Source organism: Corythoichthys intestinalis, chromosome 17 (genome assembly GCF_030265065.1).
Source record: "Corythoichthys intestinalis isolate RoL2023-P3 chromosome 17, ASM3026506v1, whole genome shotgun sequence".
NCBI classification, from domain to species: domain Eukaryota; kingdom Metazoa; phylum Chordata; class Actinopteri; order Syngnathiformes; family Syngnathidae; genus Corythoichthys; species Corythoichthys intestinalis.
In genome coordinates, this window is record NC_080411.1 from 31,997,734 (window position 1) to 32,021,884 (window position 24,151).

Consider the following 24,151-nt stretch of genomic DNA (forward strand, 5'->3'; position numbering starts at 1 on the left):
ATATTTTATACTCATCACATTTAGGGCCCCTCAAATTGTAATAATCAATTATGGTGGCATCGGTGTAGGCGTGTCGATTATGTAGTGTGCTGTCCAAACAAGATTAAGAAAAAGCGTGAATGATTGTTGCCAACATACCCAGACGAAAATTAACAGGCCTTCAAATCAAGCGCTTTGAGTACTGTACTTTGAGAGGTAGAAAAGCGCTATACAAGTATAACACCATTTACCATCATCGTTGGCGGCCAATGAGTTAAAAAACGAAGTGCCACTTCTCCGCAAAGTAATTTGAAGACATTCATATGCCCACATTAAAAGATCTCTTTAAAATTATTCATTAATTCATCCATGTCATTAAAATGTCACAATTATCCCATTAATTGCAATTTCCTAAACTAGAACAGAGAAGTTCAGGTGAAAAATACAAATCGATTTTTTCTGATCCAGATGTCTTTTAAATTTAGAGTCTTCTTACCATCAACATCATTAGTTTGGAAGTTAGTGGGGGAGGGGGTGCATCGTGCTGATGATTAAATCATTTGGTTGCACAATGTTTGGCTCGCAAAGACTCTTCTTCCATCACAACAAATTGTTAACAGTTACGTAAAGACTGGAGTACGCCAGTTTATCTTATTTTTCTTGTGAGCTTTATTAGTTATTGCTAAATCAATTACTCACTTGAGGAAAGAGAATTCAACGCAGTCTAAGAAATCACCAAGAACAAAGACTTTACTTTCCTGAAACTTCTAAACGGATTATTAAAGTACTCAGGAAGATTTGGTATTGAGTGCAGATTAGAGATTAGATGCACTTTCCTCATAAACAAACAGCAAAGTGGGACACAGCCGGGGAGTCAGATTTCCGTGTATTCTCTTTTTCCACTTCTCCCCTGCGCCGGTAGCCAGTGTGTCTGGCCTCCCTCACTTCCCCTGAGTTGCGTTTCCCCTCCCCATTCCGCAGTTTCCACAAAGCCAAAATCCTTGCGTGGTTATGAGCCACTCTGGCCATCCCCCCCTTTCTAGCATCTCTTCCCTTGAATCCGTTCAAAGTAAAAAGCACTAACAAAAGAACTTGAGGTGCGCTTACCTTCCAAGTAACAGCTGGAGGAGGAAGAGAGCCCTTTCTTAGATTTACACCCCACCAATTTCAGGCAAATCTCCAGCATTTTCATTTGCTTTCTTTCCTTTACCGCTTAAAAACGCTGCTTGAAGTTAAACTTCTGCCTTTTACATATGTCCCAACAGGAGAATGTTTCAAACAAAGGCAAAAATAAAAAGCAAAAAAATAAAGTGATCCAGAACAAGTGTTCAAATGTATTATTTTTTACTGCTTTCTTTAGCATTGATCCTGGTGCTAATCCACTTTGTGAAACAAAAAGAACAAAACTACAAACTTTCTTTTAGTAGAGTCCCCATCTTTTCAGCCCTCCTCCAATTCTGCTCAGCGCCGTGTTTTTTGTAGAATCTGATCCGAAAAGAGCGGTCAATGTATCTGATCTGGTTCGGGGCTCACGAATCTGTCACTTGAGTGTGCAGGCGGTCAGTCTCAGTGGTGCCATTCCTCTCTCTGCTTTCCCCCCTGCGTAAGTGCAGAGTCGAGGCACGGGGGCGAGTTAGCGCTAACGGCTGCCAACAAAGGGCCTCTTCTTTCAGGATCGGCCCGCTGCATTCGATGACATCAGCTAAGCCCTCCCACCTCAAGCAACACACACACTTCCAATAAGCGGGACAAAACATATGTACACAGAGTTAAGGCAGCCAATTGTCACTTTAAAAAACATAACATTTTTAATCGGACTTGAAGCAAAAGTTTCATAATTGTCTTCTAGAAATTAAGATTATGCACAAAGCTCTCATGTTTTCCTTCTGCTGAAGTCATCCAATGCTTACAAGAAGCTCCTCCCTCCATTATACCCGCCCCTCTTCCCTTTTTTTCCCTGGCCATGCACTCTTGCTCCATTCTGGAATGTTTATAGTTTAAGGAATTAGACCTAGACAGAACTAGCTAATAACCCAATAAAGTACAATAGGTTTTGTCACTCTGACCTAAAGAGAATATTTGAGCAAGGGGAGAAACTATCTTTTCAACCATGCCGGTCAGGGAATTCGGGGACAGCCGCAGTGGTTTGACCATATGAGGAAGGACGGGCTAATCCTTGGCAGGAGTCAAGCATTCACAACATATGTTTAATCTCTTTCTTCTGTCTCCCCTCAGCTGTCTCTCCAAACATGTCATAATTCAAGGTTGCACTCACACAACTCTGCTCCATCTACCCAAAAATCCAAATGGAAACATTCAAAGCAATAATTAACCAAGCAAAAGCACTAACAGTGAAACTATCAAAGTTACTTGACTTCCAGACTTTGGGGCATTACAGTAAATTCCCTATTATCGCCAATGAAATGTTCCTTATCCACCTTCTATTAAGGGAGTTCCCAAAAATCAATTATTAGATGCATCGCAATTCGATACCTGATGATTCGATTATGATTCATAAAGGTTAAAAAACGATAGAGCTGAAACGAATACTCGAGCAACTCGAGTAACTCGAGTTTAAAAACTGATCCGAGTAATTTTATTCACCTCGAGTAATCGTTTATTTTGACAGCTCTAAGCATCACGTTTTGCTCGGACTACTTTTAATGCGGGACAACGCGCTGATGTCACGTGCGTAGAGGAAGAAGCAAAAAAAAAAAACTTACTGCAGCCGACAACCGCTACAAACGACGCCGACGTTGCTAAATACTAGCCCGCTCATGCTACGTTAGTTGCAGGTGGCGTCCAGTGAGTCTCATAGAGATCACATGTATGTTGAACTAGATGCGCAATGACAGACTAGGCCGCGTCTGGGCAGCGTTAGCAAACAGCCGCCATCTTAAAGCAGTAGAGCGCTAAGCGCTAATAAAGAGCGCTAAACGCTAATATACTGTATAAGATTAACGTTACTGTCACTACTAGCTCACCTTACGTTAGCACTGCGGAGGGCTAGGTTTCAATTAATTAAGACCGCTTTCGATGCGTGGCTAACGTGTCTTACATACAGGCTATAACATAACATAGCGTTGTGGAGTGATGAGGGTGTCAAATAAAAACTCAATAATGCTAACTATCAATTTTAGCTCAGTAATCATTGCTGGATAAAACACCAAGTAGCACTAGTCCCTGATGTGCTCCAATACAGCCTGTATCATACATTTATTTTGAACAGTGCAAAAACTCAAAATCCTATCAGGACTTACAGTTTAGACTAACTTAAAACTTAACTAGAACTTAAAAATGGCTTGACACAAATAGAAATTTAATTGAAAAACGTGGGAAAAAATCCTAACTTTTAAGTGATGTGTGTTATCAAGCGTAAAGGCATTTTTAGGTGTGTTTATATATATATATAATATATATATATATATATATATATATATATATATATATATACTTTTTTAAAAATAAGATCTAAAGGTTTTTTTGAGTGAAAACAGTGAATTAGTCATTTTTTAAAATTCTAGTTACATCTGAGATGCAATTGTTGGCTGTTTTCAACAATATACATAAAAAATAAAGACATTGATTGACTGAAAATGATCAAATGTCTTGTTTTCTCATGTATATCTATAATTGCTCTTCACCTAAAAATATATTTGTTTTATCCGATTACTCGATTAATCGATAGAATTTTCAGTCGATTACTCGATTACTAAAATATTCGATAGCTGCAGCCCTAAAAAACGATTTTCCCTCATCACTTTATGACAGCCGTTCGTAGCAGAATGAAATTCAAGACACCTCTGCCGCCCGGACACCTTTAACGGACGCACGCACAACGTTATGATGAATGCTGCCGGTTGCTGAGCGAGAGATTTACTCTTTTTTCCCCAAAGACTGGAAAATAAATTTTGTATGAGACAGACAGGCACCCGGCAGTCGCGTTTCTGTGTGCAAATTATTTTTTAGAACGAGAGGGGAAGAGAGAGAGTTCGTTGCTCGTTGTCTTTCAGTTGTCCAGCAGTATGTTCAAGTCGTGTAAATTGGAAAAAGTCCCTAGTGTTTTGCAAAATCCCGTGTCCATCTATCAGAGGTGAGTACACGAACCCTCTTGTACTGTTTAGCCTTTATTGTTGTTGTTTTTGAGATGTTACTTGTTAGCGCCGAGCGCTATGCTAATTATCGACTTCGCTAACATGCATTTCCATGTCAAGTTGTGCGTTTTTTGGTGGTGTACATAAGTTACTCCACATGCAGAACGTTTAAAACCAGGATTAAGTTCAGCGGTAACACTACAAACATGCGAAATAGTACAGAAATCTGTGGAAACAAAAGTATTGTGGTTAAAAGAAGTTTCATTTCTAAAGACACTTTGTTTGTTTCCAGAATGTTTTTGCACCTTCTTGTGAAAAAGAGTATCTCAAGGTCATCTCTGTGTTGTATAGGCATGTTGAGAAATAAGGACAGCCTTTAAAATGGTTAATGTTTTTGCCCTTTCTTGTAAAAAAAAGCAGTTTAAGGGCAGTTTTTTGTTGTGTGGGCATGTTTCCATCATTCCTGTTAAATCATTAGGATATTTTAAATAAATAATGGACAAATTTGTTTGGCTACTTTATTAATTAGCAATGTACGATGCATCGATAATCGTGATCATCGTCAATACCGTGATCATCATAATCAAATCGTAGCACCCTGAATCGTAATCGAATCGATTCGTGGGGTGGCTAAGATGGCACACCCCTACCATCTATAGGTAAAAAGTTATGATGTACAGAGAGTGAATATTTTATGTTTTTAAATAGCTCTATCAGTGGTGATTAAGGGCACTTTCACATGAGACCAAGAAAACCAGGGTCCAGTTGGAGAGCTACCAGACGCAACACTTGCAAATAACTTGTTTAAAAGGTTCAGTATTCACACTGCGCCATCCGAACTTTCCGAGTAGCATCACGTGGATGAAAGGCACACTCATTGATTGGACAATGGGAGGGAAGGGAGCGTGGAGCATCACAGCAACGTAATGTAACATTAGCACACCATGGTCCTCTTGCATTCACAAGCGAAGCAGGGTGCACTTAAAGTGGACCGAGACCCACGATTTTTGAGCGGACCAGAGTTCGGATGCACCTTCACATTTACAAAACAAAGCGGGCTATCAGAGTAAAAACTCCAGTCCGTTTAAAAAGGACCAAACAGTGCTAGTGTGAAAGCACACTAAAGTGTACCCCTCAGTGGGCATCTGAGAAAGTATGCAAAGTTCCCGGAGTAATATTGTACAGTTTGATAAATATCTGGTGTTATCGTATTTGTATCTAGACTTGTTTTTGCCAAAATTATCCGCATAGTTAATTATTAGGAACGGTCAAGTCGTTGACTGGGCTTCCTTTGCACACACCAATTGCTACTGAGCAATACGCAGGACCATTGTTATCGTCATATTTTCCACGATTAGCAAAATGTTCTGGATTAACAGTCTTTTATTTTTTTTTCACAACTTAATAGCTTTTAATGCTGGAAGTCCGAATGTGAGCCAAATGTGAGCTGTCACCAAGAGTAATAAGACCATCTACGTTCCCATATGAACGTAGCAAAAAGCGGCAGACATTACCATTGTAAATATTGTTGGTGATGTGAATGTATGAAAATACCCAAAAAGTGCGCCTTCAGAATATCCTGACATTAATGACCAATGTCCACAATCAAATGCTAGGGGGCTAATGTGGCTAATGGACGCAAATAGGGGACAAACAGAGAAGGTCGGTTGTACGGTCGTTTTCGTGATCGACTGATCACTCAAAATTTATATAAACTGCTCAGATTGATTAGCTAACCAATCAGGTAGTGCGCCTTTAAATATAATCGCTGAACACTACTTGCACTTTATTGTATTGTGTGTTGGTATTGTTAGTTGGTATTCTGATTACTCGATTAATCTTAAAAGTATGTATGAATAATTGTAAATAGGGCTGCAGCTATCGAATATTTTAGTCGTCGATTAATCGATGGACTAGTTAGTTCGAATAATCAAGTAATCGGATAAGGAACATGAAATATTAAAATACTTGAGCTGAGCCTCAAACGGTATAAATTTATTTTAAAAAATGAGGATCTATGTAAACCAAAAGAACAATTGGCTAACTTACATAGGAAAAAGTCCGCTAGCTTATATGCTACAAAATGCTAACGTTTTTATTTTTTTACAATGCTCTAAACAAATGGTTCAGACACATATTCCCACAAAAAATGGCTAAATATACCTATAAACTAAATTATGAATGCATTAAAAAAACAAAAACTTAACTTATGTTGGTCTGAACAGGGAGCAGTTGGATTCAGCCATGTGAAAAGAGGCAGACCAGAGGGCAGTGTATCTATCCAAATCAATAAAACTAAATGCAAACACTTTCAAAATAAACCATTACAACGCCACTTTAATTAAACGAATACTCGAGGCAACTAAATTTAATTTGAATATTTTTTTCTAATCGAATACTCGAGTTAATCGATTAATCGTTGCAGCACTAATTGTAAACATTAAACAATGATGGTAAATATGTATTTCTAAAGCCCTTTCATCTTGCTTAGGCAGAGCACGATGGGTGATATGATACAGTGGGGAGAACAAGTATTTGATACACAGTCAATGGGAAAACCCATTCGCAGTGTATCAAATACTTGTTCTCCCCACTGTATATAGCAGTCAAAAAACAAAATGGACCCAATTATAATTAAAGAGTAATCAAAAGTCACTGATGCTGAAAAAAAATTATAATTTCGTGTGACAGGAAGCAGACAGCGTTAAACAGAGGATTCTCGAGCTAGAATTTATGTGTACCGCAAGACAAAGAAACAAAAAAGATGAAAAGAAAAAAAGGGTCCATCTGGACCTATGCAGACTATCTAAATTTACTTTATATTACTAACTTTATATTCATTGTCTTGGCACCTCAATGTTTGCAGCTTTAAATGCTTTGCTGTGTGCTACTAATTAGCATTTATGCACAATATCCACTCAAATGAACTAGGTCCTTTGACTTTTTTTTTGCAGGACTTCTATAAAAAACATTTGTATTCCATTCTTACACAAACTCGTACAATTAGGAAGAAATGCAGGCACGCTCTTATAGCCCATTAATTTACTGCGGCGCTATAGAGGATTGGGGGATGAGATGATGAAGGAAAAGGGGGCAATAAAACCAAGGTGGAAAAAGAGGAGGGGTGCAGATGGAGGAACATGAAGCACATTGTTTGCAAGTGAGATCATAGTGGGAATAATGTGATTTATAATCAAGCTAGTGCATTGCATCTGACGTACACGCACCTACGGGCTAACCTCTTTCTGGAACTTTATTGATGATCAGGATGTAAAAAGGTAAAACCCTTTATGGAGGGATAAACGCTCTTCTGATAAAAGTCGTGTTAAGTTTTAGCAGCAGAACGGATTACCAAACCAGTTCCAACATTGATCTATAGTGACTGACAAGATCGTAGCTAAAATAAAATTCTTCCTTGCATATGTTAAGCCTGAAACAACCGATCCATACTCAAACGGGAACCTGGCTCACTTTATTTTCCAACATACCCTTTCAACAGACAACAGACTAAAGAAACACTTCTAGAGGTGGATCATAATTAGGAAGACCCTATCGGTGTCAATTAGAAAAATCTTAATGCAGTGCAGAGGGAGTGAAAAAAGTGAAAGCATTACTGCACACAGACTGCAGATGTTTGCTGTTCTTGTGGGGAGGAACGATGCCATCTACTTGGCTCAAATATTGGCAGGGGGTCCTTGGTTTAAGACCATACAGGAATAAGATGTTTTAAAGTTATCAACAGAGTGAAAAACACTAGTATGTGGAGCGGCAGAAGAATGTCACTTGTTGTGCTTCGTTTCTGCCGTAATTACTTTTCCATGTGAATGTTTTATATTGCGGTTCTCAAACTTTTACAGCAAACGTCAACTAAAAAATACTAAGCTTTTCATGTACCACCCGCACATCGGACTTTGAACTACAATAGTGTAGTAGACCCACATGTTTATCAACAACAAAGAACAGTTATTTTTTTATTAAACTGTTTTGTTCATAAAAAAGTATGCTTGATGGGCTTGATACTGGGTCATTCTATGTCAAGTCACACCCCCCAAGAGTTGTATGATATTAGTGCTTTGTGATGTTAAATGGCAATCCAAAGTTTAACCCACAAAGCTCCTTGCAAGTTTGGGTGCATGCCCAATTTTGGGATTCAAGAACTGCACGTTAAATTTTTAAGGTAGATACATACCTGTATATCTATGTATTCTGGCTCTGTCAGACTCTGCACTTAAAAATAGCACAGTTACACATCAACACAAGTGTCGACGGGCGCGTTGTATCACGTGACCATGTGCGAGTCAACTCACGTGTTGACACAGGAGTTAAAGAGGCCTTAAGCCTTTGCATATTGTAGTATTATGGGATATTTTCTGAAAATCCTAATTCATGATTCTGGGAGTAACAGAATGTGTGAAATGCTTGCAATGAGAAGAGATGTAATTCCATCAAGAGCTGTCCACTGGTAAAAAAAAAAAAAAAAAAAAAAAAGAACAAAACATAAGCAATGTCGGTACAAGGTTAAAGTGCGTACGACAGGAGAAAAAAATACTTAAATAGGATTATTATGTGAATTAGAATCATATTTTGAGACGATTCGACGATATACAACAATTTAGCAAAGCACAGATGACAAGAAATGAGTCTTTTAATTTGCCGGTTAGCCACGCCTACCAATGTAGGGCTCTAGCGTCCCCAACAGGTGGATGACGTCAGCAGAGTCACGATTTCATCTGATTTAGTATGCAGCCCATTGAGGGGGAATTATTCACAACGAGGAAAACGCGACTAAGAGAGCCGCAAAATGTCATTGTTTCAGTCTCTCTACTCCAATATTTTTACAGGATATTTTTTTTATCCAAGTATTTTTCCCTAATAACCTCTTTCTGGAACTTTATTGATGATCAGGATGTAAAACTAAAATGGCTTGAGAAGGACCAGTCAGCCCGTTGAGGGCGAATTATTCAGAACGATGAAAACGTGATGAAGAGAGCAGCAAAATGTCATTGTTTCGGTCTCTCTACTCCAATATTTTTACAGGATATTATTTTTATCCAAGTATTTTTTCCCTTATAGCTAAATAAATAGCACGGTAATGTCAAATAACAGTCTTGTGCTAAATGGAATATGAAATAATAAAAATGCATTTATTCAAGACAACATGGCAAAATTACTCCATAATGGTCAAAACTGTCGACTTCACCTTTACTGTCGCACCTCCCGAACGATATTCTATGCTACCTAAATTGGGCTTATGTCATTTCCTTTCCCTGGCTTCGGAGAATGTAAACAAACGAAGAGGCGTGACAACTAGCCGACATGCTAACCTGAACTGAGTGATGTTTCAAAGTGTTTGAAGCGGAAAATTACACATAACTAGCCTGGGTTATTTGACATCACGACTGGGTTGTCGATTGTCGTTGCTGATCGGCAAACCGCCCAGCGGAGAGCAATTTACAGCTCGTTTCCCTGCTACAACGGACAGAGGAGCTCGCCGGGGAACGTGCCCATCCATGATCAAACGTAAGTAGTCCTTTATTTAAAGAACGTTTGTAGTGTTTACTTTGTAATCGCTGTATTCGTGGCCATTTTTAACTCAAAGTTGCAATTTCTGATCGGGTGGAAAATTTGACAGAATGCCGGGCACATGAAGAGGGGAAAAAGCAGAGTATAGTGCTCTCCCAGCGGGGGGATGTGCGACAAGTCGCCGGTCGTCGGCCAAGGGGGCAAGGAGCATGTCAGCCACAAAATGCAAGCCACCTCCATATTAAAATGATCCCAGTATTTGACATAATACAAAACACGATGTTTACTCACTTCCTGGTAATTCCACTGGTCCCACAGTAGTAGTGCTTGTTTTGGCCAATATCCACCCGTGAATGGGAACCTTTTGAAACCCCAAAAAGGCGCACACACCTGTCCCTCGTACAGCAAGATTTTTCTGTAGCCGTTTGGCTGGCGTGATGCGAAAAATAAACGTATTAATCCGCATAATCAGCTGAATCCTTAGTCCTTCTCATACAACAGTACGGCTCTATAGTGAAGAGGACTCCTTCCTCCATACACGTCACAGCGCCCTCTTTCTCAACTCGAGACTATTGCCGGAAATCACTCATTTTCATGGCGCGGGATTCAAAAAACTAAACAAATATAGCGATCGCTTCCACACACATCCAAGCGGTCCATTTCATTCAGGAGCATTAAATACAGAGTATATTATGAGATAAACATGCTTTTTCGTGTCACAGGCACTTTAAGTCCTTAGGCATCCGTCAGTGCTGGTTAAGGACTACAATGGCCAATGTAATTATGAGCTTTCTAATTAAATGTTTTTCGCACAATGGAAATAGCTCAAGCAGTCTCAGTTTCTCTCCTGCAAAACTCTTGACTCATGATTGTGTGTTCACAATCACGGCAATTGACAGTGCAGACAAAACTGGGCTAGTTAAATCCAGACGAGATTTTTGGAAGATATTTGAAGCAAGGGGACAAGAACCAGGTGATTGATCAAAATCGCTGCTCATTTCTCAACGCTGTAGATAAACAGGCCAAATTCATCCAGACCAGTGTATAGAATGTTTGAGGTTATAATCACGTTGTTTTCTGTCGTTTTACTTAATGAACTCATTTTGTTGGCACAAAAAAACATATTTTCAATTCAAGGAGAGTAGCGTGCATTGATCAAAACAGCAACACAGCAACAAGAAAAGCAGCAACACTCTTGTGTAAGTCAGAGGTTGTAAAAAGAAAGACCTGCCTCGCAAACTTAGAAAGATTATGTAGGGACTTGAAAAATGGGGTCAACCCAGAAACAAAGAGAGGAAGAGTGTTTACACTATTAAAGTCGCGTTGCTGCAAACAAGTTGCATGCTTGTTGATATGCATTGCCACTGGCCTCTGGTCTTTCTTGCGAAATGTGCAAACCATATGGATGGGAAAGCAAGCGGGTGGCCACACAAGACAATCAGGATTTTAAAAAAAAAAAAAAAAGAAAAAGCTGAATAAATAGCAAACAGCTTTAATCACAAGGTCATATGCTCAAACACAAGCCGTACAGATGTTGGCAAGACTCTCTGGTGTTGTTTGTGTGAAGCCAACATGTCTACATCTTCAATTGTTGAGCGCAAAACAATGCATGTTGTAAAAAATAAATAAATAAATAAAATACTTGATAGTTTGGTTTGGAAAATCTGCAAAGTTTATCATATATATATCATATAATATATCATATAATAATAAAATTAATGAGAGAAAGCAAGGAACGAGTCTATTAGCTGTGACGAAGCAATGTGAATGCAAAATCGTCTCCACTGCTTTAGTTACAGGCTGTCTGCTACGCTCAAGGTACAAATTAATCACAGGTAGGTCAAGCCTGGGCGATAAAACAATATTTACCGTCATATAATTTTTGTTAACATAAAGATTAAAAAATATATATTTTTAATCGATAAAAGTCGATGGATTTAAACTGTAATTACACCACCCGAACACCGGAGAAAGGGGGGGGGGCGCTGATGCAACATGAACGATAGCTCTGAGAGGGTTTTCAGTACAGGAGGGAACATCATGACTAGTTACAGATCAGCATTAAAGCATGCTACTGTGGACAGACTTATTCTTCTTGCTTGTAACCTTTAAAGCAATGGCTGTCTTGTTTATTTGTAAGATTTTTGAAACTTATTTTGTTGACATTGTCAGACACTGTAAGACTTTGAAAGTCTTTAACATGTTGCTGAGTGTAAATTAAAATTAGTTTTATTGATAATAATTTACTTTTGGGGATTGCATGTACCTCAGATTTTGTGCAATGTTGTGCATTCTGATTACCTTAAGTGCAATGTCCTGCATTTTATTATGTTTTAATTTTGTGCAATGTTCCTCATGATTGCGAAATGCTAAGTTCGTCACCATGCATCTTTGTTCTGACAATAAAGATTGGTTAAAGCAGCATCTTGTTTTTGTCAACTTTCACTCAGGGGCAAAAATCAGACTTCAAATTTTAAAGAAAAAACATGTGACAATAATCGATATTTTTTATAGTGATATCAATTTTTCTTACATTGCCCAGGCCTAGCAGTCAAGCTCAATACATTTTTGGGACTAAAGGTCGACAGATATGGGATTTTTAAAGCCTAATTCCGATCCCATTTTCTTTAAAAAATTAGCCGATTGACGATCTATAAAGCCAATTTTGTAAGCCATGATACTATTTTTAAAGGATGTTGATTATGAAAGGTAATTGAAACATTCACTATATAAAAGTTCAGTATTTTAGAAATTAGTGATAGACCGATTATTTGCTGGGCCGATTATCAGCGCGGATATTCGGAAATTTGACGTATATCGGTATCTGACTTTTTTTTTTTTCTTCTTTTTTTTTTTTAATCGGACCGGCCGATATGAAAAAAAAATCAATATAAAAAAACATCTGGCATGAAAATGGGTCACCGGTTAAAAAGGTGAGAAGAGTGTGGAGGAAATATGTATATGAAAATTACCACCCGCATTTTTATTTACCGTGCGATAAACGGACTCATTGCATATCGCGACAGGCTTAGCAATTTCAATAAAAGATGTCGTTAGTTAGATGGACTTACAATCTGCCAGCTTGTAATTGACTCCTGTCGTCTTCCAAAATTACAACTGGGTGACGGCACTTTAGGTGTTCATTCACGGCCGACGTGCAGCCAAGCTTGGCATTGAAGAAACAGGACACAACAGTGTACTCTCCTTTGTTTCGTCAAAATAAGTCAATGTTTTGGCCACTCTGGTGCGCTTTTTGGGCTTTGTGCCGCTTTCCCCACTTGCATACCAACTGTCCGACATTTTTTAAAAATCCTTTTTAAGGCCCTCAAAGCGCATTAAACTATATCCTCGTCTACCTACTGGTGATGCAGCACTAGGAGTAACGTGGGGTTTTGTATCTTGCTCAGGGATACTTAGACTATTATTTTCTATTTGTGCGGTTTCATAAACATGCTTTAGGCATTTCAATAAAGTTCAGTATTTGCATCATTCAATTTTTTTACGCCAATTTTTGCACTTTTACTGCAAATGAATATTGGCTCCAAAAATCGGTTATCAGCCCCTCTAACTACTAATAATCATTCAAGTCTATGAATCAGTATAGGTCCTGAAAAACCTCTATCGGTCGATCTCTATAAGAAATTAAATACACCAATTGAACTTCAAACATGTCATTAATTATTATTAAGTAAAGTTGTACACAACAAGGTAAAATTAAAAATACAGAATGATGATGGACTCAGGAGCAGTATAAAATGACAGTATACAACGATCCCTTGTAATATCAAGGATGAATAAGAACATAAAACAGCTTTGCAATTGTTTACTTATGCATAGTTTTTCCAATATAATTTTACAGCTAAAATGTTAAGCCCAGAATATAACTTTCAATTTATTTTTCAACATTTCAGAAATATTGGTGAATGCTGTAAAGAAAAAAAAGTGCATTTGTTTTCAGATACCAACAAATTGTTGATAACATAGCGGTGCCGCCATGGATTGGGATTCCACTGGAGAAAACTTTTCCAACTATCTTTTCAAATGACTTCTATGTCTGGAGGGGAAATGTGATGTAATATTGTGCTGATTCATGGGAGGAAAGTGCCATCAACTCAGCATTTGTCCCCCCCCCCCCCCCCCCCCACACACATCATTGACATTAAGCTGCTCTGACGCTGACGATTTACTGTATGAATGCACGTACCCGTTTCAAACAATCGCTAGTAATGTCTGTCTTCCCTCCAGGTGGACAGGGTTTGATGAAAGCAGGGAACAATTGTTCTTGCTAATTTGTGCGAGTTCATTAGTACTGGCTTGGCCCTTAGCTGAGGGGCGAGCCACTAGAGCTTTGGTTCTAAACCTTTTTTCACTTAGTACAGCCTAAAAAATATTTGCCTCTCCAAAGTACCAGCATCACAGCCAATAATAAAAATGAATTAAGAGTAAAAGGCTGAAATGTTCAATCAAAAAAGAATGAACATAGCAGTAAGTTTTAGCAATGAGGCAGAGGTATCAATTAATTTACAGTAGGGCAAATAAGTATTTAGTCAACCATCAATTGTTTAAGTTCTCCTACTTAAAAAGGTTAGAGAGGCCTGTAATTGTCAATATGGGTAAACCTCAACCATGAGAGACAGAATGTGGAGAAAAAAACAGAAAATCACATTGTTTGATTTAAAAAAAAATATATTTTCAAATTAGAGTCGAAAATAAGTATTTGGTCACCTACAAACAAGCAAGATTTCTGGCTGTCAAAGAGGTCTAGCTTCCTTCTAACAAGGTCTAATGAGGCTCCACTCATTACCTGTATTAATGGCACCTGTTTTAACTTATTATAGGTATAAAAGACACCTGTCCACAACCTCAGTCAGTCACACCCCGAACTCCACTATGGCACAAAATTGTAAACGTGCACCAGGCTGGGAAGACTGAATCTGCAATAGGTAAAACACTTGGTGTAAAGAAATCAACTGTGGGAGCAATTATTAGAAAATGGAAGACATACAAGACCACTGATAATCTCCCTCGATCTGGGGCTCCATGCAAGATCTTACCCCGTGGCGTCAAAATGATAACAAGAACGGCGAGCAAAAATCCCAGAACGACACAGGGGGACCTAGTGAATGACCAACAGAGAGCTGGGACCACAGTAACAAAGGATACTACTGTATCAGTAACACAATGCGCCGCCAGGGACTCAAATCCTGCACTGCCAGACGTGTCCCCCTGCTGAAGAAAGTACACGTCCAGGCCCGTCTGCAGTTCACTAGAGAGCATTTGGATGATACAGAAGAGGACTGGGAGAATGTGTTATGGTCAGATGAAACCAAAATAGAACTTTTGAATAGAAACACAGGTTCTCGTGTTTGGAGGAGAAAGAACACTGAATTCCATCCGAAGAACACCATATCCACTGTCAAGCATGGGGTGGAAACATCATGCTTTGGGGCTGTTTTTCTGCAAAGGGACCAGGACGACTGATCTGTGTAAAGGAAAGAATGAATGGGGCCATGTATCGAGAGATTTTGAGTGAAAATCTCCTTCCATCAGCAAGGGCATTGAAGATGAGACGTGGCTGGGTCTTTCAGCACGACAATGATTCCAAACACACAGCCAGGGCAACAAAGGAGTGGCTTCGTAAGAAGCATTTCAAGGTCCTGGAGTGGCCTAGCCAGTCTCCAGATCTCAACCCCATAGAAAATCTGTGGAGCACAATTTTACTTGAAGTTGTTGTGGGAATGTTGTAAGTACCCATGAAGAATAAATGGATGACCATTTCCTTCAATATTATTATTTTATTACGGCTTCCTGACTTAACTGTAGTCTACAGCTGTACTGTTTTAAGTACATTAAACATTTTAAGGTTTTTAGTAAAGGTTCTGAATATAAAACAAAAAGGATTTCTCAGCACACAAATAAGACAGAAGTCCTATTCATTAAAATAAAAATTAAAAAAGTGCTGCTGATTGACATTTTTTATCTTGTGGGCAAAGTGCTAATAATTTGTGTCAATGACATTTATTTTCTTTAAACAAACTAAACAACAAAGTTGAATAAGGAGGAGGCAGACTGTAATGAATCAATTTTCTTCATCAAACTCTTGTTCATAAATACAATCCAAATCCAATTTCAGAGCACACTTGCATGACAATTTAGTTTGAATGGGAGCTTGTATTGAAAGAAGATTCTGTCTAAGCTGTTAAATGAAGGGGTTTATGTGTGTAGTTTCTTTATAAAAAGAAATGAGACAACTCTACAATCTAACAATAACTCAAGTGCTAATATGCTTTTCCAAAACACAATATAAGTGGACACTTAAAATACTGATTAGCATAATCACTAACTAGCTTAGCGCTACGTGCTGAGTAATAACGGCTCATCAACAAAGAATACAAACAATACAACTCGCTTTATTTACTCACTTCTGACAGGGGCACACTGGCTCTAACACCACAAAAGACAAGCTAACTCTCAACACTTTGTTAAATTATTGATTCAGCAACCCAACCTGAGTGTAGCAGGCGAGCAGTGAACTCTCTCTCTCTCTCTCTCTTGCTCTAAACACTTGTACGCACACATAACCTCACATTACTGTACACAAAATCAAAGACTCAAACAGGACCGCTCGTAGCTGCCGGCAAAAGACGATTACCAAATTCTTTGGCAACTAATTCATTTATCGATTTAAAATCGATTTAATTGATTAGTTGATGCAGCCTTGATTGCAAAATTATGCTAAAACATATCTATAATAACTGTAAGGATGGGCAATTTTAAGATCGAGATCAATATAAATATACGGTACGGTGCCTGAGTGGTTAGCACGTCCGCCTCACAGTTCTAAGATCAGGGGTACAATCCCTGGCTCGGGCCTTCCTGTGTGGAGTTTGCATGTTCTCCCCGTGTCTGCGTGGGTTTCCTCCGGGAACTCCGGTTTCCTCCCACAACCCAAAAAACATGCATGGTAGGCTGATTGAACACTAAATTGTCCGTAGGTATGAGTGTGTGCGTGAATGGTTGTATGTCTCATTGTGCCTTGCAACTGGCTGGCAACCAGTTCAGGGTCTTCTGCCCGTAGTTAGCTGGGATAGGCTCCAGCACCTCCGCGACCCTCGTGAGGAAAAAGCGGCATGGAAACTGAATGAATGAAAGGATCAATATAAACATGAGGTCCATCTCGATAATCAGCCGTGACATTTAGCTCACTGGCTGGCTGGCAGCGATCTCAGTCCAAAATGATTTTACATCTATTGTCGTCAATGGCACTGAAACTTGATCTGCATAGTTCAAAGGGATTTGATGTTTATCAATGTCAATGCCAGTGAATGAGTTAGTCAACAGTGTACCTGTAGAGATGTAGACTATTTTGGCAGATTTTGAATAGTCCCTCAAAATTTGAAGTTTGACGTTTTTCAAGCGGTTAATTACACTGCAGGCGTAGTAAATTGTAAAGCTAAACATACGTAAAGAAAATTGCACATATATCATGCACTAAAACACAAAATGAAAGGGAGAAGCCAATCACACGCAGACATGGCAGCATCGCTTTGCTTGCAACAGCTGCCCTGTACAGGCATTGATCTCAGGTACCTGCATACACGCATCAAAACACACATACACACAATCTTCAGGCCAAAAGGAATCACAGTCGGTGATTTGGTAGAAAGATTCCACAGGTCACAGCAAAGAAATGGCCAGTTACACAACAAAAGAGATCCACTTACTACACATGCACTTGAATGCAGCTGCCGTTGGGGATTTGGGGTTGGGGAAAAAAGCACGCACACAAATCAAATGATGTCACAGATGGTACAGTATGTGCCACCAACATTCACACCTGTAGTATGGACAATTCTTCAATGACCCTGCATGGAACATGGGAGGACAACACGGAAACTTCACATTAGAAAGCCAAAGCCAGGTTTTAAAGTAAACCCATAAGCAAACAGGTCTGAGGCTCACCCGCTAACTACTAGTGCACTGTGCTGCCATCTGTAGGTTACAACCATCAAAATTCTCTAAAAATAAAATCATTACCAAGTGCCATATGTCTATGATGAAATAAATGAACCCCTTTCAGAACAATTATTCTAATTTCTGTCTAGCACTTTCAGATAAGAATCACATTAATCATTGCACATAGTCATTCAAAAACATCATTGGGTGGGCAAATTGCAAAGAGTCCAACAAACCACGATCAAGAAAAAGACCTCCAGTCCAGCTTCCTCATTTGGAGAATGACAGCAAAATGAGATTAGCTTATCTCAATGACAAGTTAGATCAGTGGTGTATAAATCATTTAAGTATTCTCTAAATATGTTGCATTAGTGTAGTGCTTATCATTAAATAAACATAGCAATTGCCAAAGTTGGCCAGTGCTGTGATGTGGAGGGTTCCCTAATTTAAATGATTCAAGTCATTCAAGGCCAGCTAAATACTATAATGCTTAATATTTGGAAGACTGTAATTTAACTAGCCTCTATTGAAGAAACCCATGATTTAAATTTAATTTTCCTGTAATACTTTGAATGAATAAATGTTACCTGAAGCACTGTGTTGTGTTTAAATTATTGGAACTTTTCTATATTCCCTGACAAGTGGTTTTACTACCAGATTTTGAATGGTCTTTATTAGGTCACTGGATATATTGTTTTATTTTCATTCAAATACTGTAATTTCTGGACTGCAAACCGCATTCACAAAATTTTACAAGAAAAGAATCTGTTTACATATAAGCCGCACCGGGCCATAAACTACAAGAATATTCACACCAAAAAACATGCAGCTCTTCAGCCTGTAAACATCCATATAGACATGTTTCTGATGTACTTCTGATTCACTTCCTTATGTCTGCAATCAACTTCTTTTTTAGAATTTCTCCATTCAAAACAACAGTGGAGCTGGAGTAACATTACTCATTAAAATCCCTTTAAAAAGACAATGTGGAAATACCGCATCCATCTGCCATCATCGCGACAGGGGAGGACAACATGTTCATGAAGGCAGATTTGGAACCAAGCTCGTGCCACCACAAAGACCGGGTGTTTTTGTAGCCATGTTGCCGCTGGTGTTATGGAAGGTATGTTCTTCTTATCCCTGCATTTTCATGTGTCCTGTGCTCAAAAAATACTAAACCTAAAATATTGCGCATGACTTGTTGCCTTTGATATTGTTATTTGGATGATGATTATAATTATCATATTTAATATTAATTACCACAATTACTGTGTCTGCTGCTAGCCTGCTGCTAATCTAAGCTGGAAAACGCTATTAGGCAAGGGAAGACAACTTGAATTGTACGTTGATGGACATATATCGAGACTATGTGCATTCTACTTTGATGATGGAAGGCTCGACTCCCAGCGGCGGCCGAGAGGCAGGGGCTGGGACAGACAGTGGCTCACCTCGCGGCAGACTGTCAGCTCGATGCCGAGATCCAACTACGAGCTTTTTAACTGCAACGACATTTAAGATACGCTATTGGAGCTGGAATTACCAAGGACAGCAGGAGAAAGCCCGTCTGAATGCCTCTAAGGGTCTCCTAATGTCGGGTGAAAGTTTGGCTCCCTTAAGCTCTGCTGTCTCATAACACATTCGCCGTATGCTCAACCTCCGTTAATATTTTTCTAATCATTTTATAAATTGTGAATTATTGACCTGTTTTGCACATGCACCAATCGTTTTAAATAAAACAAGATATGGAATCATGTTGTCCAAATGTTTTATTGTAACTAATATCTGCAATAAAAAGAATGACATACTATTTTTGTTTATATGTACATACCTTGTAGTATTTCCTTGTAACAACAAAATCCATGTCAGCCCTTCTGCAATCGGCCAATATAATATAATTTGTAATTTCACCTCACTTTGGTCACTCAAGTGGCCAGCGTATCAATCTACACATCACGTCAATACAGGCTGACAGGTTGTTATAATTTTGTCCACGAATGATCAACTAAGTGATAAGAAAAATCATACAATCTCATTTACGTCTCATCTCTGTCGTGCTGAATCCATTTTTGGAGATTCCGTGAGTACCTCTGCTTTAATTTTGCAGTTTTAACTTTGTCAACACACTGCTTAATTCAACCGTAATTTATGTTGTTTTTTTCTAAACCCGAAGTTCTGAGCAGACATTGTCCAAAATAGCGCCACCCATGTTTCGCTCAGGAAACTTGTCTATACAGTATGAGCATGCAGGTAACTTACCAAAACGTTGGTTGTTTATTTTTGTAGGGCTATTAAGGATTAATATGCCATTTTCATTCATGTTTTTTTAACTAGTAGTTTTAAAGAATCTGAAATGAAAGCAAACGACAGAAATCTTAAATATATTTTGTTAACGTATGAAATAAATATAAACATAAAATTATCAGCACTGAATACTCTTGCAAATACAATTTTTTTTAAAACTGCTTTATCGAGTTAGTTTTCACGACAATAATGTGTACGGTAATTTTCTTTGTTATGTGTGTTTAGCGTTACAATTGACCTCATCTGGAGTCTAATAAACAAATTGAAAACCATCAACATTGGACTGTTTTTGAGGGACTGTTTAAAATTGGCCAAAGTGGTCAGTTTCCATCAGCACATTATGGACGATATTTTTATTGTCTGCTGATCCCCGAGATCGACGTTAAGTTTATTTCCCTCTTTGAACTTGATCTTAAAATCGTCCAACTGTAGGAATAATGATTTGAGAACAAGCGAGGTGGTCATTTAAAGAATTAAAGTGAGGACAGACAGACTCCGGAAAGGTTTTCACCCCAGAGCTGTCACTGCACTGAATGCACATTGCACAATGACAAAAAGAGAAAAATTATAAGTGTAACTTTTTTTCCTCAAATATATTCTCTTGCCTGTCATAATCATTTATCTGTATTTATTATCTTATTTAAATGTATTGAATTGACTTATTATTTGGCTGTATCCTGAAATCTGCTTTTTAGCTATTGCATCATTCGTTGTGCCCCTGCTCAATGAGACAAATGCATTTTAAGCCTGACTCGAGAGTTAACTCATTAGTCAAGGCAGAGGTATATGGGTAACGACACCAAGTTCTGAGGCAACTTGTAATCTGCTCCAAAATCAGTCACGTTCAATGTACCTCGTCACAGTATAATCAGCTATATGAAACGCGCTGGTCACGCTGTTAGCAATTACGCGCATCGATGAGATGGCGGCACAACTACAAGACAGGTTGCCGCTTGCAGTAACCATCATGCTCCCAGGCAGCTACAGGGCGAGAGGTCTCAACCTGCCTGTGAAGAACCAGCACGCTCCCGGATCACACAAGCACGCACCGAAAAAACACACACACAAAAATTGAAATAATATGTTGACACTGCCCTCCTCTTCCATCGTGACTCACACCCCCCGGGACGGTCAAACTGCTCTTTGCGGGGGCGAAAGCGGGAAAACAAACAAGCGTCACTGTCGCTGACCCTGTGCTTGCGTTATTTTTCTGACCTTCCCTGTCCTGTCCAACACAAGCTCCCTCTTTCCTCCACTTCTGTGTTTACCAAGAGGCTGTGAACAGTATTCCCAGACCGAGATGATCACAGATCTACATGAAGCAAATTCTACATGCCGTTAGCATACTTTTACGTCACCGCCTGACTGAACAATAAATGAAATCATACTTGGGCTAAGAGAGGGTGAAGGACAGATAAACTGGCATTATGGTGGTGGGAGGAATGAACATTTTCAATGCTGGACTAAGGACAATGTACATTAAAAAAAATCCTATCCTTTATCCTTTGAGGATTGTAAAGGCTAGATAGAGATCAGACAAAATAATCATAGACCGTTTGAGGATATTTAGGTATGTTTTTTTGGGCTTATGGCATTGCACCGTCTTTAAAATAAACTGCTCTATTTTAAGCCAAAAGAACTGTTGTGTTTGATAAAACATTATGTCTCTATGCTGCCATAGCAGTTTCACCGCACATTAAGCCCCTGGACTATTTTTAATTTGTCCTTTTTACCCTGGAGACCCCTGTTTAAAGACACCACGCAATTGCTTTTGTTTCAACCCAGCCATAATAAGAAGGCAAGTACCGGTAATTATATTTATTATTCTAAGGCAAGTACCGGTAATTATATTTATTATTCTATCACTTTTAGCTTTGAATCATTAATTGATGTCTAATATTTCGTTTTAAAAAAATACTTTATAAAATTAATCATTTGCATATTTTAAACTTTTAAACAAATTACTTCACAATGAAAAAAATAGTGTCTGTAAACAGGTCATGGATATCTACTTCATAACTATCGCTTAATTATATTTTTTTGTTACTGTCGCATTTTCCCCGATATTGTAAATGATAAATAATCGATTCAAATAAAGAAAAATTAAAGAAAAAAAGTTTAAAAGGGTTAACATTTGAAAAAGAAAATCTCGACCAATCCTTGATGTCTGCGATTTCTGTATTGAGACCCTTGTTATATTACCGTGTTTCACCCATAAAATCCCCAAAAGGTCCAGCTGTGGTCATTCAAAGATGTGTCGTGACACTCTGTGAGACATGCTACACAGAGTTTTTGGGTCGAAACAAGGTACGTACTCGATAATATCTCGTTAAAATCATGGTGTCTTTAATTATGCCCTCTCATGCTCTCACCTCGAGTTAGGGTTTAGGGGTTAAAAAAAAAAAAAAACGTAAATGCCCTCCTGTTCAAAATGTTTCTTTCCCCAGAAAATTCAGATTTTAAGCTTTCCAATGATGTATCACACATGCATATAGGACAATTTTGAAATTTGACCAACTAGGGTGTTTTTTTAGCACAAGAATTTTACAATTTGCAAGCATTGTGCATACTTTAGGGGCCGCACCACAAACTATGTCCTGATAATTTATCCCATTTTTATTGAACGTCCTTTTTATTGAACGTACAACCTTACCTTAATAAGCATGTTTGGTAAACCTATCAGTTTGCAGGACGCATATATGGCACACATCTAGTGCAAGGGGGCCCAGGACTATGAAGTGCACAGTCAAAAAAAAAAACACACAAGAGGAAATTTCACCACAAAATTTAAATTGTATATGTGTAGCTGGAAGAAAAAATGAAGAAAGACTGGTTTTCCATATTTTTTAGAATAAGGTCATAATTAGAGTAGGGCTGTCCCAAACGACTAATTTCCTCCCGATTAGTCAGCCGACTATTTTTACGATTAGTCGACTAATCAATTTTTTTTTTTTTTTACTTCTTTATTAATGAAATTTTTGTTGAAGCTTATTAATTAACAAAAAACATTTTGGAACACCTAAATTCTTTATTAACGTATAAATAAATAACATAAATATCAATAATAACTCACAAACAATGACATCAAATGCTGCTGGCATTAACTAGTGCAAAAGAAATGTAAACGGAAACACTGAAACTTCACCTCTTTCACAGGAGTCAAAACAATTCTTACTCTTTTTGTGGTATGTCATTGTCTATATATTTCTAAATGTTAAAATGAATTGCAATGTCCCGGACAACCATTTTCAGAATACTTTGTGTGTGAGTTCAGATGCTTTTTCTGGTGTGCATCCCGCATTTTTGGGGGAGGGGAAAAACTGTTCAACTTTTGTTTGTTTTAACCTGAAAATAGATAAAGTAGAGGGCACACTGAAATATTACCACAATTATTTTGAATGAGAGGCACACATACAGTAACAAAAATTAAATATATAGTATTAATTTTATAGCATACTACTATGTGTATATACACAATGATACTTTATAATATAAAGTAACTAACATTAGTGCAGTCATGGATTACAGTAAACAGGCCAGTGCTGTTTCCATATATATTTTTATTATACTACGTATATACAGGATATATGTATATATTTTCCCCAAGTGGGAGCTTCCATGATCCTGAAAAAATTAATTTAGAAATATATATATATTAATTATTGTATTAAGTAAAATGCACGTTGATACGACGTACATAAAGGTAACTTCCATTTTAAAAAAACATCGTTAGAAAGTTGTATGGACTTACAATCCGCTAGCTTGTTGTTTCTTGTTGTCTTCAAAAATTATACTTGGGTGACGGCGCTTCAAGTGTTCGTTCATAGCTGACGTGCTACCGTGGTATGCGACCTCAGCTTAGCAAAATTCAGTAATTCCAGGCTTTGGCTATTCTGGTCCGCTTTTTTGGCTTTATGCCACTTTCACGTGTCACCAATTCTGCCCTTTTTGGTAATTGGCGGTGTTTTCAACTCCTCGCCGTACTGAGGAGTGAACCGGCGATTCAGTTGACTCGTTGTCGTCGGTTCATCAGATTTCCTCCTCAGGAAGGCGGCGGCGTGCATAAAAACACCGAGAGGCGTTGGATGGCTCTTTATGGATATTTTTATTGACCAAAACAAAAACGTGACGGATGCAGCAACTGAACTCCGCTACCCGCGCACTTTCCCAACTCACCGATCTCGCTCCCTCTCTCTCGCTCGCCCACTTTCTTCCTCTTTGCTCAATCTGACAATGCCGGTCACATTGAAATAACAGCGGCCCCCTTGGGGGTGCCAGTAACAACTGCATGCATCGCG

General features: G+C 38.5%; 1 protein-coding gene across 2 annotated transcripts in view; it reads right to left on the bottom strand.

Moving 5' to 3' along the window:
- abl1 (c-abl oncogene 1, non-receptor tyrosine kinase) overlaps positions 1-24,151 on the bottom strand; it is a 66,916-nt gene that overhangs the window by 37,108 nt on the left and 5,657 nt on the right. The window contains exon 1 of one of the 2 annotated variants that reach the window (XM_057819565.1): positions 1,087-1,841. The exons of the other annotated variant lie outside the window; for it this stretch is intronic. Within the exon in view, the coding sequence (XP_057675548.1) occupies positions 1,087-1,171 (85 nt within the window). The 5' untranslated portion in view covers positions 1,172-1,841. Of the gene's footprint in view, positions 1-1,086; positions 1,842-24,151 lie in introns of those variants that run through there. 2 annotated transcript variants of the gene reach the window in all.